The 16,233-nt window shown below is 49.0% G+C and overlaps 1 protein-coding gene and 1 long non-coding RNA gene across 9 annotated transcripts in view; one reads left to right on the top strand and one right to left on the bottom strand.

The window, feature by feature from the left end:
* The window catches only part of LOC135304623 (uncharacterized), a 201,543-nt gene that overhangs the window by 22,506 nt on the left and 162,804 nt on the right, over positions 1–16,233 (bottom strand). The gene's annotated exons all lie outside the window — the stretch shown is intronic.
* Positions 1–16,233, top strand: part of LOC135304620 (vascular endothelial growth factor receptor kdr-like) — a 126,282-nt gene that overhangs the window by 30,156 nt on the left and 79,893 nt on the right. For both annotated transcript variants that reach the window (XM_064427231.1, XM_064427230.1), the window contains exons 2-3: positions 3,099–3,195; positions 6,762–6,964. In XM_064427231.1, the coding sequence (XP_064283301.1) occupies positions 3,099–3,195; positions 6,762–6,964 (300 nt within the window). The remainder of the gene's footprint in view (positions 1–3,098; positions 3,196–6,761; positions 6,965–16,233) is intronic.

Here is a 16,233-nt window from a genome sequence, read left to right as displayed (position 1 = left end):
CCCTTTATGGCTCTGCAGGAGGCAGAGCCTCTGCCAGACCTGCAGGATTGTCACTCCAGCACCTCATCCCAAAGCATGCCAGGGCATCTGGGGAAGGATGCTGCACCAGGAGCACACCCAGGGCAGGGTCAGCTCCACAGGGGATGGCAGGGACAGCTGTGGCACCAAGGACTCTTCTTGTGGCTTCACAAGGAGCTTTGCCACAGTCATGACACAGTAATGATGGCCTGCTTTTAATTTTATGTCCCTTGTAGCCCTAGAGCAGGATCAAAATTATTTAACAGGGAGGAGAGGACAATGTTCCCTTAGGCCTGGGCACTGGAATTTGAGCAGTGCAATCAGAGCACTTCAGCTTCAGCAGGACCCAGCCCAGCAGGTCTCCATCCCACCCTGGGCAGGCTGTGGGTCCTGGCTTTAGGGACAAAGGCTGGGGAGCAGGGCTGTGGAAAAGAGGGGGTGCACTGCCACGAATGTGCTTGATTCTCCCTTGTAGCATCCTAGCACCTTCATAAAGGCATGAATCTCCTCAAACACAGACACCAAATTGAAAGTAGAGCAGATCCTTCCTCCCCATCCAACACACCCTGGGGCTGTCCCCAGCTTTGCCTTCTAAAAGTCACATCCAGCTCTAAAGGGGCCAGGGAAGGTTAGGAATATTGTGAGGTCTCACTCTGCCAGTTTGGCATTAGATGTCCTGTCCTAGCACAGCCTGACCCTGTCCCCATGCCTCTCGCTGTCTTTTCTCAGCCCAACCAGCAGTGGTGTGGCCGAAGGGGCACAGGCTGTGTTTATATAAACCCTCTGTCACCTGCCAGCAGAGACCAGATGCGTGTGGCACAGGAATTCTCCTCCTGTCCTCTGTGGAGGAGAAAAACACTGAAATTCCACTTTGCTTATTCTGTTCTTCAGCTCCCGAAGCCAAAATAAACTTTGGGCAAGAAGTAACTCAGAAGCAAAACCAGAATAATTGAAAAATACTTTTATTTCTCTTAGCAAGAACGGTGTCAAATGTTGTGAAAGCCTGAAGACTCTGCAATCAGAGCAGAGCTCAGGCTCTGACCCCAGACCCTCTGACAGTGCCACACTTGCTCATGAGAGCTACAATCCAGAGGCACCAGCTGAGCCCCCCCTAAGCCCTAAGAACAACTGAAGGCACAAGAGGAGAGAAATAATCTTGTTCCAAACCCCAGGGTTTTCTAAGTCCTGGCTGAAGCCACAGCATCAACAGCCCAGAGCAGATCCTGGGAGGAGCAGTGTCCTGGGAGAGCTACAGGGACCCCAACCCCCTCAGCTGGCAAATTAATGGCATTTGACAGACAAATTGGAAGCTGTTGGCCATATCCTGGAGCATTTTTGCAAAGCTCAGCACAGTCAGTCTGAGGGGGGCTGTGAAATGCCTCAGCACCAGGAAAGAACCTGTGCCAAGCTCAGCCCATTCCCGGTGGGAACTGGCTCTGCCTGGAAACCAGAGGGGCCTCGAAGCCAGGAGCAAGGATGGGCTTGCCTGGCAGTGGCTCCTCCTGCAGAGTTTTGGGCTTTTTCTGTTGGTTCTCAGCTCAGTGTGATGCTGCTCTCTGTGTGTGCCATCCTGAGGATGTTGAGGAATAGCAGTGCTTCCCAAATAAATGGGAACTGCAGGGCTGGAGCCCCCAGCTGCTCTGCTTCCCCAGCATGGCACGGAATGGCAGTCTGGAGGTGCTAAATAATGTCACACAGAGCCACTGGAGAGAGTTGGGGTTGGCCAGACCCCAACTTCTTGTTCTGCAAAGGACTTTGGAGGTGGAGCAGCAGTGCCAGAGCAGGGAAAGTGGGCTGGATTTGTCTCTGGTGGCCAGCACTGGTTCAAAGCCTCAATCAGAGTCTGTAGGAAGGGTCAGGGGCTCCAAGGGCAGTGGTGTCTGGGCAGGATCCCCTCCGGAAGGACTCTGGTGCCATGGGATTACCTGGCCTCTGCTGAGTCCAAGAGCTCCTGGAAGAAGCCAGAGACTCCAGAGTGGGAGTGAGTCACTCCCCACACTGATGCCAGGCAGAGAGCAATTTACTGAAATCAAGCAGCTCAGAGATGAGAGTATAGAGGTGGGGGCAGGAAAATCACTGCTTCGTGCAGCTGAAAAGTTAAAGCCTAGTGTTTCTCTTTCTGCCAGATATGTTATCTCCCTGGCTGCTGCAAATAATGCCCGTGCTGGGAGCCCAGGGAGGATTTCTGCCTTATTGAGTTCGAGGCACAGGAGAAGAGAGAAATTTGAAGAGCAGGAGGGGAAAGAAAACACAGCTTTAATGTCAGAGCTTTGGAAGTGGAGATCCTTATCAGAGCCTGGTTTCTCCTATCCTTGATTATGTTACTTTGAATTTGGACAAAGCAACCAGCCTGGCCAACCTCCACTTCTGGTTCTTCTCAGTTTCACTTTCTGAACATTGTCTCATTGTAGATGAACATTCAGATTGTCCCTGGGGACAGTTCCACAGGCAGGAGACATTTCCTGGGCCAGGAGATGATGAGAGAGACCTTTGTCACTGCTGTCATTAATGCCCCTGGTCATCAGAGACCTGACAAAATCACAGATTCCCCTGGGAGCATTACCCCAACCACGGTGCCCACTGAGCCTGGGGTTCAGCTCAGATGCAGGATTTGGGAATGGTGATTTGGAAAACACTAGGTCTTCAATTTGCCTTTAATATCACAGGTGCTTCACAGAGCTGCTCCCCAGAATTATTTTTTCTCTTCTCCCATTAATTAAAATGTAATGTATGGGCTCACCCATCAAATTATTTCCCAAAGACCTGACTCCTTCCACTTTTATATGTGTGCAAAATCTTTTTGACACAGATCTGTTCTCCTAAATCTGTAATAATTCAGTAATAAAGCTGGCTCAAAACACTGCTGGCACAATTGCAGGTGTCTGGTGTCAGAAAAGAAAGAGAGGAATAAAGGAAACAAAAACAAACTGAGGGCATCTCCTGGCCAAGGATAAATGCAGCACTTTGTGGGCCCCCAAATTAGGAACTATTTACAAAACAAAGAGTTTGCATTATGCTGCTTTGACACCACTGAATAGCCCGTCTAAACTAATGATGGTTTCTTCTTTTTTTTGGGTCAGGTCTCGCTGAGGAAGAGCTCCTTCGGAAACCAAAGCTGAGCATTTCCAAGGACCAAGTTGTCATCTCACCAGGAGACACCCTAAAAATAAAATGCTGGTAAGGATTGCTCAAAAAAATGCTGGATTTTTGTCCTTGTGTTGATTGGTTTGGCCCAGCACAGCTCCAGGACAGAGCAGAGCCTGATGCTCGGCCAGCTGGGAGCTGGGGCTGTGACAGAGCAGGGAGGAGAGTCTGGGGTCAGCTTGGCCAAGTTCTTTGTGTTGTGTTGTTTTGTATTGTTCAGGGGCCCAAGCAAAGCCCTGAGTCAGCACAAGGGAGAGCTCATGGGAGTGGGATGCGCCGTGCTTGAGGACATGGCTGGAAATCCTCCCTGAAATAGGGGCAGATTCAGCTCCTCTGAAGATAAAACCACTTCTTTGCTCTCTGTCCATAAGGAAACAACAAACAGGATCACCAGGAACTGCCACCTAGCCCATCACAGACACTTAAATAAGCAGCAGTGTGTACATTCAAAGACCCAGCCTGTTTAAACATAACATGTTCTTTAAATCAAATTTAATCAGGACTTGTGAAAAACCAAAGTGCTCTGCTGTAAATCACAACAGTGCATCAGTCCTGGCACAATGTGTGCCACCAGCCATGCAAGGACCAGCAGGATTTTGGTGCTGACAGGGAGGGGATGCTCTGGGAACAGGGACACATCTGACACACGAGGAAGGAGCAAACCCAGAGCACTCTGCTGTGCCAGAACATGCAGCAGCTGCTGGGTCCCACAAAAGGCCTCAGACTGAGAGGGATGGAGGTGTTACTTGTTCTGAGTGGGATTTTTACACTTCACTACTGCCAGAGGATGTTTCTCAGGTTTTTCTCAGAGAGTGTTGTAGGAAAAAAGGCTCAAGGTAACACAAACTCTCACAATTTCTCTCTCTCACACACACATGGATTTTACACCTTCTTGCAAGGTTCTCTTGGCTGGTGCCACTACCTGGATGGTTTCCTGCAACAGAAGTTACTGAAAACAGGAAAAAAAAGCAGTGAGAAGATTAATCTAAGCTTTAGGTTTCGCTGACACAGCCCCTCTGATTTTTGTCCCAGACTATTTAATTCTTTGTTGTAGTAAAAGGTGAACGGGCTCAGACTGTGTAAATTTGGGATGTCTTCTGGAGTGTGAGGCAGCTTTTTTCCAAATCCCTTCAGCTTGCCATGTGGCTTACGAGGTCAGAATAACCTTCCAGTGGTATTTTTAGCTTGGCAAACAGCAAACATGATGGCAATAAAGTCTAAGGAGTCCTTTAACATCTCAGTGGTGCTCTCCATAAAACCTGTGAGGACTCGAAGTCCCTGGGGTGCCCCAGACCAATTAAATCAGCATTTCCTAGCAGTTCTCCATCCCCCACCTTTTTAATCTGGAGGAGCACCCTACTTTTCTCATATCACCAAATCAATAAATAATTGAAGGAGTTACAAGCACTTCAGTCCCACATTGCCTTATGGATGCAAAGCAAGAAATCCCCATGACAGGTCTGGGAAACACAAAAGCATGGGGTATAACATGGGACCAGGGCCTGCAGCACTTCAGCTCCTTGGCTCACATGATTCAAAACCTGGGAAGAGAAGGAAAGTGTGGTTTCTGAATGCAAGATTGCCTGGATCAGCCCCTCTGAGGATGTCTGCCCTCCTGCCTTCTCTGCCACACTCACAGGTTAGCTCTGGAGTTCTTTGTGCTGCCAGGGGCATTTGGGCTGTGTGGGGCACAGCACTGGGCAGCAGCCCCAGCAGGTCTCTGGGAATGTCCATCCTCCCTTCAGCTCTGGGCTTTTGAGCTTCTTGGCCAAGATTTCCTGGCTTGTGGTAGTGGGGCCAAAGCTGCTGCTGCCACTCCTCTCTGGCAGACGTGTGAAAATCCCAAAGCAACAGCCAAAGGCTCCACCTTCCACCAGGATAATGTATGTAGGGGGAGAAAGATTTAAGGAAGCTCAGGTGTGAAATCACAGTGCTGCCCTGCAGAGCCACCAGAGCAGAACTGGATGGACACCAGAGGGGTGTGGGTGACAAGGGGCAGGGACATGGTGACGTGCAGGGAGATGTGTCTCCGTGTGAACTGGCTCTGTTCTCTATTCCGGGCCAGCAGTCCCAGTCCTGGAGTCACCAGTGACGTTGGTAGGGTGGGCCAGAGCTCTGGGTGTTCGGAAGGACAATGGGAAGCTGCTCTGACGTGGGGTGGGGCTGTCCAAGCCACCAGAGCATCCAAGAACAGGGCGAGGCTGCTCAGCAGAGAGGATATTCCCCCTTTTCCCAGTGCTCCGTGTCAGCCTGGTGCTGGGAATAACCTCAAGAGCCCAGCTCCATGTCCGCCTCCTCTCCAGGAAGGCGACAGAGGGACGGGCAGGAACGAGGGCCAAGAGGATGTTTGTGGAAATGTCACTGGATGTCCTGGCAAACGTGCTCTGACTGCACCTAATGCACCCCTGCAGGCCACTGGAACTCTGAGTTCTTGGCTAACTGGGAATTTCACACAGACACACATTTGGGCATTACCATCTCAGTCCTGGGTCAGTGTGTCTGGACTGGATTTCTCCCTGGTAGCACCAACCTGGGAAAGTCCAGGGGTTCTCACTTCTCACTCCTTCCTTAGCCCAGGAAGTGCCAGTGGGAATTCTCTGAGTGAGAAGGGAGAGCCAAGCCCCCATTCTTGGGAAGAGTGGCTCCTCTGCAAACACACACACAACTCCCTCTCTCCAAAACCAACTTCTTCCCCAGGAAAATCCACAGGAGATTAACCCCCAACCCACCAGTTTCCACACTAAAAACCAGTTTGTTACAAAAAACACCATCATCTTCATCTCCTAGGCCTGTGTGGTAGCTCTGGTCCATCCCCAGAGCCCTCAGAGGGAGGTCCAGGAGCTCCTGCTGCCATGGCCTGATGCTTCCAGCACATCCAGCTGTGACTTAGATCAGCTGGGAGCTCTGGGCTGGTGACACCCAGGCCCTGCTTTTTGTCCTGAACTCCATGGAATTGCATTTTTCATGAGCTGTGCCCAGAGATCTGGCAGCAGAGGGGTCATGTGGGGCGAATGTCTCATCCTCTGCCATCCTGGCTTGCTGTTCTGGCTGCTGTCACAAGGGGAATTGGAAAAAATGTGTCCTGAGCAGATATTCCCAGATTTGTAACCTGATTAGGTTCAGGCCTTTCACAAAAATCAAGACTGAGTCACTGCTGATTAAGCAAAAAAGGTGATGAAAAATTACATAAATATCCTCCTCTCTCCATGCAGCCTCAGTGCAGGAAAATATACATTAATTTAGCCGTTAAAATATGCAAAATCCTCCTCCTCGAACAAACATATAATTTTATCTGATGCTTTGTAATGTTTGAAGTGGCTAAAATACAGTGTTATAAAAACAAACTTGTGTTCAGGCACTGTGTTAGAAGAGAAACTAAACTTTTCTCTGGGAGTTTGCTGCAGTTCCCACAGAGTATTTCAGGAATGTCTGGGGAACAGTGTGGGGTGATCCAACTCAATTTCTGATGGGTGGAAGTGCAAACACTCAGCGACCTTTACAATGGGAATGGCAAGGGTAGGAGCAGAGGGAACAACTGGCCAGAAAGAAGCCCCAGTTTTGCCCGAATGCTGTGTGATCTGGATGTGTTGTGCCGGCAGGGGAGCCCCGTCTGTGAGCTGGCAGCTGAGGGAGGACAACCCGCGGGTGCACGTGGGCGGCTGCCGCGATGTCCCCGGGCTGAGCTGCAGCCAGCTCGTCCTCAGGAGAGCCACGGCCAACGACACCGGCTACCTCAGCTGTGCCCTCAACAGCACCCCCGAGCACCAGGGGCTCGTGGCCAGGATCTATGTCTTTGTCCAAGGTAAGAATTCTGCTTTTTGAATGGTGGTGGGCTCTGGGAGCTGCGTGAGGCAGAACCAGAAGTGTAGGGGCTTCCACCTCTCCGCTGGCCCAGGAGGAAGCAGCAACTCTGACACTCTGAACAAACCAAACGTATCTGGGTTTTCATGGCAGCTGAATTCTCATGGACGTGAGGACCAGGGATTACCCATCTTGTTCAGTTCCAGGACTTGAAAGCTGGATTGTCCCAGCAGTTTAGTGTCCCAAGTAACAGATACTTCCTTAAACATCCTTTCCTTTTAAGACTAAATTCTTCAGTCCTAAAGGGTCCTTTTCCAAAGATTCATCCTGGAAGCCCTCTCTCTTTCCCTTCCTCCTCAGTCATGGACCTTCCCAGCAGGATGCTTTGTAATTCCTCCCCTCCTACACATTTGTCCTTACATCTGTGAGACATTCCTAGCAGAGCTGGGTGACTGCATTGAATATATTTTACTGTAAAAATGTCCCATTGCTCATTTTTGTTCCCTTTGAGCTGCCTGTCCCCCACATTTTAGAATCATTGAGTTGAGATCCAGGAACAAATGGAAGCAGGAACTTCAGAGGAGCATGGTCCTCTGTGATTAAGTGAATGCAACCTATTGAACAACCATTCCAATAATGGGAATTTTTGTTCGAATATTCCCCCCCAAATGATGAGGTTTTTTCAAATCTACTTGACAAATGCATTACTAAACACTGAATCATCTTGGATCTTCCATGATGAGATTGTGACTCCTCAGATGCAGGAGCTGACTTTTAGTGCCTTGAATAGGAGATGACATGAACTCCTCTGGTGCTGGATAGGCTCAGCCTTCGCTTCCCCACAAATACTCATGTGAATGAATTAATTTCATTTTCCTAGTAAAAGCTAAAATGTGGTTCTTTGAATCCTCTTACACAAATGCTGAAGGGGCAGTGAGTTTGTCTGATGGTATTTGAAGAGAGCTGCAAATCTACACCTCCAGAAATCACAAATCTTTGCAGTCAGCTCTGACTCAGGGTCTCAGGGTGTTGCCAATGATGGTGAAGCAACACAAAGAGTGATTTCCATCTCCCAGGGGACTCTGATATGCCCACACAGCTAAATTCAGCCTTTGCACCCCCAGGTGAACACACCTGCTCGATTCATGTGGGTGACATTTTCCTGCCTGCTGAAAACAGCCCCTTTTTACCCTTATCCTGCTTTCCCAGCAAGTTTTCCTCTAATTGGAAAGTGGTTTTTTGGCGTTACTTCTTAGTTCCTGAAGTAATTTTTTTCTCCCTTTCTATTTCCTTTCTCTGTTTTTTTTTTTTCTTGGTGCTCTGGTTGCTTTATCCACCCTGCTTCTTGTGCTGAGCTGTTTCCTTTTCCCATTACACCCAGCTCAGATGCCCCAGGTCCAACATTGTTAACCCAGCCTGTCCCACACTCCAGGAAACTCAATTCTCTGTCCAGATTCAGTGCCCTGGCTGCCTACCCAGCCCTTCATTACTCTGGCAGGAGCACGTGCAGGAAACGTTGTGGACCTTTTGGGACTGCTTGAGCACTTTCCTGAAGAAAATATCCCAAGTTATGAAATGCCTCGCCAGGGATGCTCTTGGAACAGAACTGATCTAAAAAAAAGGCAGGATGTCCTCCGGCTTGCCAAGGTTCTCCTGACAAACAGCACAAAATCACCCTCTCAGGTGCACTTTAATTGTGTCCCACGTCCTCCCTGCTCTAAAAGCTCTTACTCAGACTCCTGTGCTTGAAAAGCCATGGAAGGAAAAGTGGGTGGAAAATCCTGTGGCTTGTTCTGTGCATCCCTAAGCAGGGCTCTGGCCCAGCAGCTCAGCCCAGGAGCTGCAGGTTCCTGCTGGGATCGGGCCTGCCAGGCTGAGGAAGCTGCTTGGCCCCGTGAAATGGAGCTATTTATACCTCAGCATGGATCTGTCCTTAGGGCATGCTCTTCCTGCCATTCAGTTCCTGTGGATATTTGTTGGGAGCCAGTAGGCTGTCCTGGGGACCAGGAAACAGCTCTGGACTTAAACAAGGAGTTCAGAGCACACCTATGGCTTTCTTCAATGTTTAAACGTGCCTTTTGAAGGAAATTGCTGTGGCCATGTCTGGGCAGCACTGAGAAACCCATCAGCTGTCTCCAGGTGAGGGAACTGACAGATCCTGGCAGTGACAGACAGGGGTGAGGCCCAAAGCTCATCTCTGTGGATGTTTTGTGGAGAGAGCAAGTGCTCAGCAGGGTGTTTGTGAGGCTGAGCCAGGTGGAGGCGGAAAATGTGGAGGCAGCCCCTGAAGGCTGGAGATTCCTCTGAGGTTATAAGCAATTATTGCCAAAAAAGGAAGGGGAATGGTATTTTTCCCTTCATTCCTGGCTGGCTGCTTGACACCAAAATGAGAACATGATTGTATCGGAAGCCCTGTTATTGGCCATTATTTCCTGTGCTGGCTCCTGTTTTCCCAGCCTCCCTGGAGGGGTCTGGCAGGACCTGGCACTCACAGCTCTCCCTGTGGGGTGGTGGAGCTGTGACCCTGCTCATCCCTGGGATCAGGTGGGGAAGCTGTCACCCCTCAGCTGTGCTTGGGCACTGAGGGAAGCACAGCTCAGGAGTTTCATCTTGAATTAATTGTTCCGAGGCCTTTTCTGCCTCCAGCTGCAGCTGCAAGTCCCAAGGATCATCACTAAAAAGGAACACAATCCCTTCTCCTGTTGCCCATCTCCCTGTTGGAAACACAGAGTAACCCAGGGCTGGAACAGAAATAGTTGGGAATCCTTGACTGAGTTAATTCCATCTCAGCTCTGAGGGATAATCTCTGCAGGGAAAGGCAGGGTCTGGTCCCACACTGCAGTGGCAGCTCCATGGAAAATGCTGCCATAGCCACCCAGACAGCATCTGCTTCCATGTGCCTTCTGCAGTTACCCCTCCAGACCAGGGACACCTCCCTGTGAGGAATATCCTCATTTATTGCAGCCTTTGGGATCCCTGTGCCAAGGGACAGGGCAGGTGTGTGAAAATACAGACAGTCCTCTTGACAGTGATCCCCTCAGTGTCTTATCCACTTTATTCTTATATTGAATCCAAAACACAGCACTGTTCCAGCTAGGAAAAAAAAAAAATCTCTATCCCAGATAAAACCAGGTCAGCATCCAGCCCTTATTCCATATCTTTTCCATCATACCAGGTCCCACATCCCACAGTTTCCAATACCCCACTGCCTTTCCTGTGTCACATATACACACACATATCATTCCCAGCACACAGAAAATGTAACATGGCTTAGAAAAAAAGGACAAATCAAGCAAAAATTCATTCCACCTTCCCAAAGGGCTACCCCAGGCTCCAGTCTAGACAGAAGTCAGGACTTGCAGCTCTCAGCTCTTTGAAATACTGTCAGTGTCAGCAAAGTCAGAGTTCTGGGGGGGTCAGCTGGAAGAGCTCCTGGCTCAAATCCTGCCTCAGCTCCATGTTTCCCCAGCAGCCCCTGTGTCACAGTCAAGGATCTGCTGCACATTTTGTACCCCTGAGTCAGTGATCAGAGCAAGGAACGAGCCCACCCAGCCCTGCTGCCTCCACCTTGTATGACTCCAGTGCTGAGGTCACTGGAGCTGGGCACATCTTGCCAAAGAGTGTCTGGAAAAGTTCCTCCAGGTTTCCAAGCTGGGATTCCTGCCCACTCCCAATGGCATTTGCTTTGCCACAGCTGCAGGGCTAAGAGGCAGCTCCTCCAATGCATGGGGCCAGTGGCATCCTTCTTCTTTTATGCAAAGCAGGGCTGTTATTCTATTTCTTGAAATAATTATGGCTATGATAGAGCTGCTTCTCAAATAACTGCTTCAGAAGCACCAGTCCCCCTCCTCTGAATGCAACAGGCACAAAATGCTGTGTGTGAGCCCAGTGCTGGCTGCCCACCAGGGGCTGAGCAGAACAGGGTGGATTCCCCAATTCCTGCTCCTTCCAGTGGGGCTCACTTTGAACACACAAACATTTTAACAGTGAACAATTAAACAGTGAACATTTGGACAGTGTGTCCCCACCAGAGCCATCAGCTGCTGGTGTTTCACCACCTCAGTGGTAGTGTGAGAGAGGAACACAGGACTGAGGGAGTCATTTGCTTCCACCTGTTTGGTTCTCAGCAGTGGTGTTCACAAAAGCACAGGAAATCCAGAAGATGTCCCCACAGAAAATTTGAGTTCTGGCTCCTTTTAAAGCTCATGTGGGAACCATGAAGGCACCAGCCACAGTGAAGCCCTGCCAGGAGTCCAGAGCACAAGAACTGGAAATCAAATTTGAAGCTAGACAGACGTTTTTGTGGGAGCATGAGTCCTGCTAAAGCCATTCCAGAGTGAAAAGGGGGATGTATCCAAGCACAACTTGTCCTGCTGGTCAGTTCCATGGAAGGGCAGGAGTGAAGAGTGTGGTCCAAGAGCTGCACCAGGGTAGAGTTCACATCAGCCACATCCCAGGGGTGAGCAGCCCCATTGGCCTCATCCCTTTCCCACCATGAGAAATCTAAAGAGGCTGGAAGTGCAGGGAAGTGCCCCTCAGATGAGATCATATTTTGCTTCTGATGTTCTTTGAAGCTGATTTCTGCCTCCTTAATCCTCCTGACAGTTCGCAGAGATAATCTGAAAGTGAGAAGCAGAACTGCAGGGCTGGGGTGACAGCTTTGGTCTTTGGCTCGCTTTTCTCAAGATTTTACCAGTGGGAACAGAGCTGGAGCTGCATTTCTTCTTTCTTTGAGGCTGCAGACTTGCTGCCAGACCTGGGCCAGCTGAGATAGGCAGCTGCTGAGCTGTGTGCCCTGCAGATAAAGTGGCTGTCCCTGCCCACAGCAGTGCTGGGAGGGTTGGCTGCAGATCCCAGCTCTGTGCCAGAGCACACAGAACACAGGCTGTGCCCCGGGCAGGACCCTCGAGGATTGAGGGCTGCATCCAAGGGAAAGGCAAGATGCTTTTAGCTCTGAATCAAGGCATTCAGTATCTTCAAATCACATCCTGAAGGGTCTCACTTTAAAGCAGAGGAGACTTGAAGGATGTGATGAGTGAGCAGTGCCAGTTCCTGGCACTGGCAGTGACAGCTCCTGACAGCCCAGCAGGGAGAGAGGATCCCTCCTCATGGATCAAGAATTTCTAAATGAGAGCCCAAAGGCCAGAGTCACACACACTTCCTCCACTGCTTCCTTCCTGGTTTTTATCCACTCAATAGCTGCTAATTGCTGAGCCTTCCCCAAGGTGGGAGACCTGTTCTTAATGGGACTTCAGGTAAAGCTGGGGAGTATTTTCCACAAAGTCAAACCTGCCTAAAATCTGGTGGGGGAGTCAGAATTTATAAATTCTTCTGCTCCTTGAAACATAATTCCAGACAAAGCATGGAGGCTTCATTTTCTGTGGTGTTTTGCTGGGATTTTTAAAAAATAAATCTTTCCATTTTGCCTTTATTTGTTTGGCAGCAAGAAGCATTTTGCTTCTAGAATTTTTGAAGTTAACACTTTTTAGAGTAATATTTTTTCTCTACAAATATTCCTGTGTTCATAACAGTAATCTCCAGGGGAAGAATGCATTTCATTTGACCAAAACAGAATGCTTCATGTTGACTCAGAATGGCTTCTGGGGGTTTTGCAGTCACTTTTGTTTTGCCTAAAGAGAAAATATTCTGCTTTCTGTTTAATCTAAACATTCCACCAACAATTCTTTTCATTGGCCTGCCAAACCGAAAGGTCTTTTATTTTCAAAGATCCAGTTTCAAAACAAGTGCCTTTATAGGAGTTACTCCTGTACCTAGAGGCAGCTTTGATGGGTCACCGGGGGGAATTCAGCAGGCCAGGCTGTTTCCTTGCGAAGCTTTCCAAAATGCTGTGCCCAAAGTGTCACCGCACTGCTAATGCTGCTATTACTGTAAAGAACAGGTTATAAACCTCCTCTCGATGCTGTTTGACCTTGATGAAGACAAACTTCATGGGGATTATGTCAAAACATGAACTTAAAGAACCTGTGAAACTCTGCCCAGGCTCCCCAGCTTAGGTATGGCTGAGTGAAGAAAATAAATGGGAAGGCGAGGGAATTATCTTTATCTGGAACAAAGCGAGAGGCAAAATGAGAATGTTGAGGAATTTCACGGACACGAGCAGCAGTGAATGGCTGTCCTCAGAGGCCATTTAGTGCTCATCATCCCCGGGCTGGCAGCACCTGAAGGGAGAGGCGATGTCAGCTCCGGGGCTCGGGCTGTGAGACAAATACCACCCGACAAATCGCTGTCACGGTGCAGGAATGAAAAAAAAAATAACCACCTTATAATCCTGTATAAAATCCTCTCTTTGCGTGTCAGGAGGAGGTTTCAGAAGCACAGACACGGAAATAAAGAGATTGAATCTACAACCTGCTGAGTGCAGCGCTGAGGGGTTTAAACCCCTCGGCTCCCGGCTGAGGAGGTGTGAGGGGACAGCTGAGATTGCCCAGCTGAGCTGGAAAAACGCTCACAAAGCTCATCTCCAGCAGCAATTCATCTCCTGGTCACTAAGAGCATCTCAACATGAAGGGCTTCAGTGTCTGAAGGAAAGCATTTGACCTTAGCGCTGCTTTTGTGCGTTCGGTGCTCGCCGCCTGTCTGTCCCCGGGGCTGGACAGGCCCTCCCCGCCCCATCCCGCTGCCGCGGCTTCCTTGGCTGTGTGTTTGTGTTCCTGCCGAGCCCTGCTGGGGAAACAGCAACACCCTGGCCTGCCTGAGCTTCCTGCAAACTTCCACTGACCTGGGGAGCCAGACATCCAGTCTGAGACCCACAGAAGGGGCCTTTCCCCTCGCCTCCGAGCTGCGGCTGCAGCTGTTAAGTCCCCACCATGTTTCAGCGCTTGTCTTTCTTCACGTGTAACGAGCTTTGCAGCCCGCGGTAAATCATTCCTTTTAATTACCCTCTGGGAATTGCTGGGTGTTTCTTTCTGGGCGAGATTCATAGGGCATTTCACCTTCCCAGCTCGGGAGGAACAGATGTGCCAAGCTACAGGGAAATACTCTGTTTTCATGAAGGGTTTCTTTGCTGAGGAATTTCCCCTCAGAGTTCAGTGCCGGTGACTGTGGAGAGGACAACACCTGCATTTCCCATGCCACAGCTCTCCAGATTGCAACCCTTGAGTGCAATTGATTTACACCACCTGGAACTGAAGATCTTCCTCCAGGCTGAGGTTATCATTTTTAAAGAAAGCTGACCCTGTCCCTTTTGTTTCAAGAAGTTCTGTCTCTGCGAGGCTTTTTTTACAAGGAGTTAACTGATTGCTGGTGGACTGGAGGTGGTGAGCATGGTTGTAAAGCTGGCAGTGACACTCCTGATGTTCCAGCAGATCATTTTTCCACGCCACCGGCAGTCTGAACTACTGAGGGGTTTCAAGAAGGATCTGGTTTTTTGTCTGCACAAACCATAACAAAGGTATCAGCTGGCAGTTGATTAGCTCAGAATTTATCCTTTGCCATTCTGTTAAGCCCCAAAGCTGAGCCACTTCATATTTGCTTATCTGTGAAGTGAGCAGTCCAGCTGCCTGGAAAGTCTTGGGAAGCCTCTCCTTCCCAATAGCATTGCCTTGCTCCTTCTAGGAGGGGTTTGGAGTAGCTGGAGCAGGACACACAAGGTTTCAGCTCTTCTCCATGTCCTGGGGCTCTTCAGTGCTTGATGACTGAGATACCTGAGGCTGTCCCATTCCTGGAAGCGTCCAAAGCCAGGTTGGATGGAGCCTGGAGCAAGCTGGGATGGTGAGAGGTGTCCCTGCCCATGGCAGGGATGGAACTGGATGGGTTTTAAGGTTCCAACCCAAACCATTCTGGAATTCTGTGACATTGTTTTTTTTCCTTCTGCACAGGGTTCCACAGTTAGGGAGGGAAACAAAGCCTCCCTGGCCTTAGGGACAAAGCCAGGTGCTTGACCTTCCCCTGCAGCTGCCTGGCCCTGTCACTGTCCCCTGATGGCCAAAGTGCAGCTCTCACCTCCTGGATGGGCTCTCATGTCAAACCTGTAGCAGGGCAGCCCTACAAGCTACTACCACAGCAGCACCCCCACTCCAGGAGCTGAAATCACAGAGTATTCCAGGTTGGAAGGGACCCCAAAGGATCATGGAGTCCAGATCTTAAGTGAACAGCCCAAAAAGGGATCAAAACCACAACCTTGGCTTTATCAGCATCCTGCTCTGCCCAGCTGGGCCAATCCCAGTGGTTCTCACAGGTATCCACCCACAGGTATCCTCCCACAAGTATTCCCACCTGTTTAAGAGCTCTGCTACTGCAGATGGAAACAGAGAAGGAAAAGTCCTTTCAGAGGCAGAGATCTCTCCAGGCTTGGGTATAAACTGGATAAAGCAGTGAGATAACACAAGTCACTGAGATAACACAAGTCAGAGCCATGTGCTCTAGGACACCCCACTGGCTTAGGAAAGAGGAGAACCCATAAAATAAAAACCTTTTTCTCTTTCTATTTTTAAACACAGTGAGAATGATGCCAAGAACACCCAACACCCACGAGTTATTAACAATCACTGCAGCTTTCCTTTTCCCAATCTTTATCACGCAGAAGCTGCCTCTTACTACTGTTAAGTGCACGGTGATTTTAAGATACCATCAAGATTTCAAAGAATTATGGTAGAAAGCCAGATTTATCTACTTTGGCTCCAATTCAGATTGTAGCTTATCTGGGATAGTTTATCTGCAGCCCCTGGTTGGACATGTGGCAATTGAGGAGCAGGCTGCTATTAAAAATCAGTTAGGACTGAAATACAGCTTCTGTCACACACCTTGCTTCCCTTCCCATTAGGTGGATCAGTAGCACCATACCTGTTCTATTTGCAGCTGGAAAAAGGTAGATTAATTTTAGATCCCTTGTGAATCGGAAAATTTGGTAGTGATGAGTCTTGGGGTTTGGAAAGATGGTGGAGAATGGGTTAAATAATTTTTTTTTCTGAACAGGAAATATTTTGAAGACATTTTATTCTGTTTCGACTAAGATGCATCAATCATTGCACAGTTCAATATTTTCCTGTCTTTTAGGATTATTTCATATTTGCTTAGCTGCCTTCTTTTGATTTATGTTACTTCTTAAACAAACAGTGCTACTCTGAAATTCTTTCTAAAAATACTGGCAGAAATAGTTTTAAATTCAGTGCTTCCATCTTTGCAGTCAAAATTTGATCCTGAATTGTGAATAGTTTGGTATCAGGAAGCTAATTTTTTTCCCCAGCAAATTTCCTTTCGGCCTCTATGCATCCATCCTATGCCCTTTTCCATCCATTCTACGCCCTTGTC

The sequence above is a fragment of the Passer domesticus genome, chromosome 7 (assembly GCF_036417665.1).
Source record: "Passer domesticus isolate bPasDom1 chromosome 7, bPasDom1.hap1, whole genome shotgun sequence".
Classification (NCBI taxonomy): domain Eukaryota; kingdom Metazoa; phylum Chordata; class Aves; order Passeriformes; family Passeridae; genus Passer; species Passer domesticus.
This window is presented reverse-complemented; position numbering and strand designations above follow the sequence as displayed.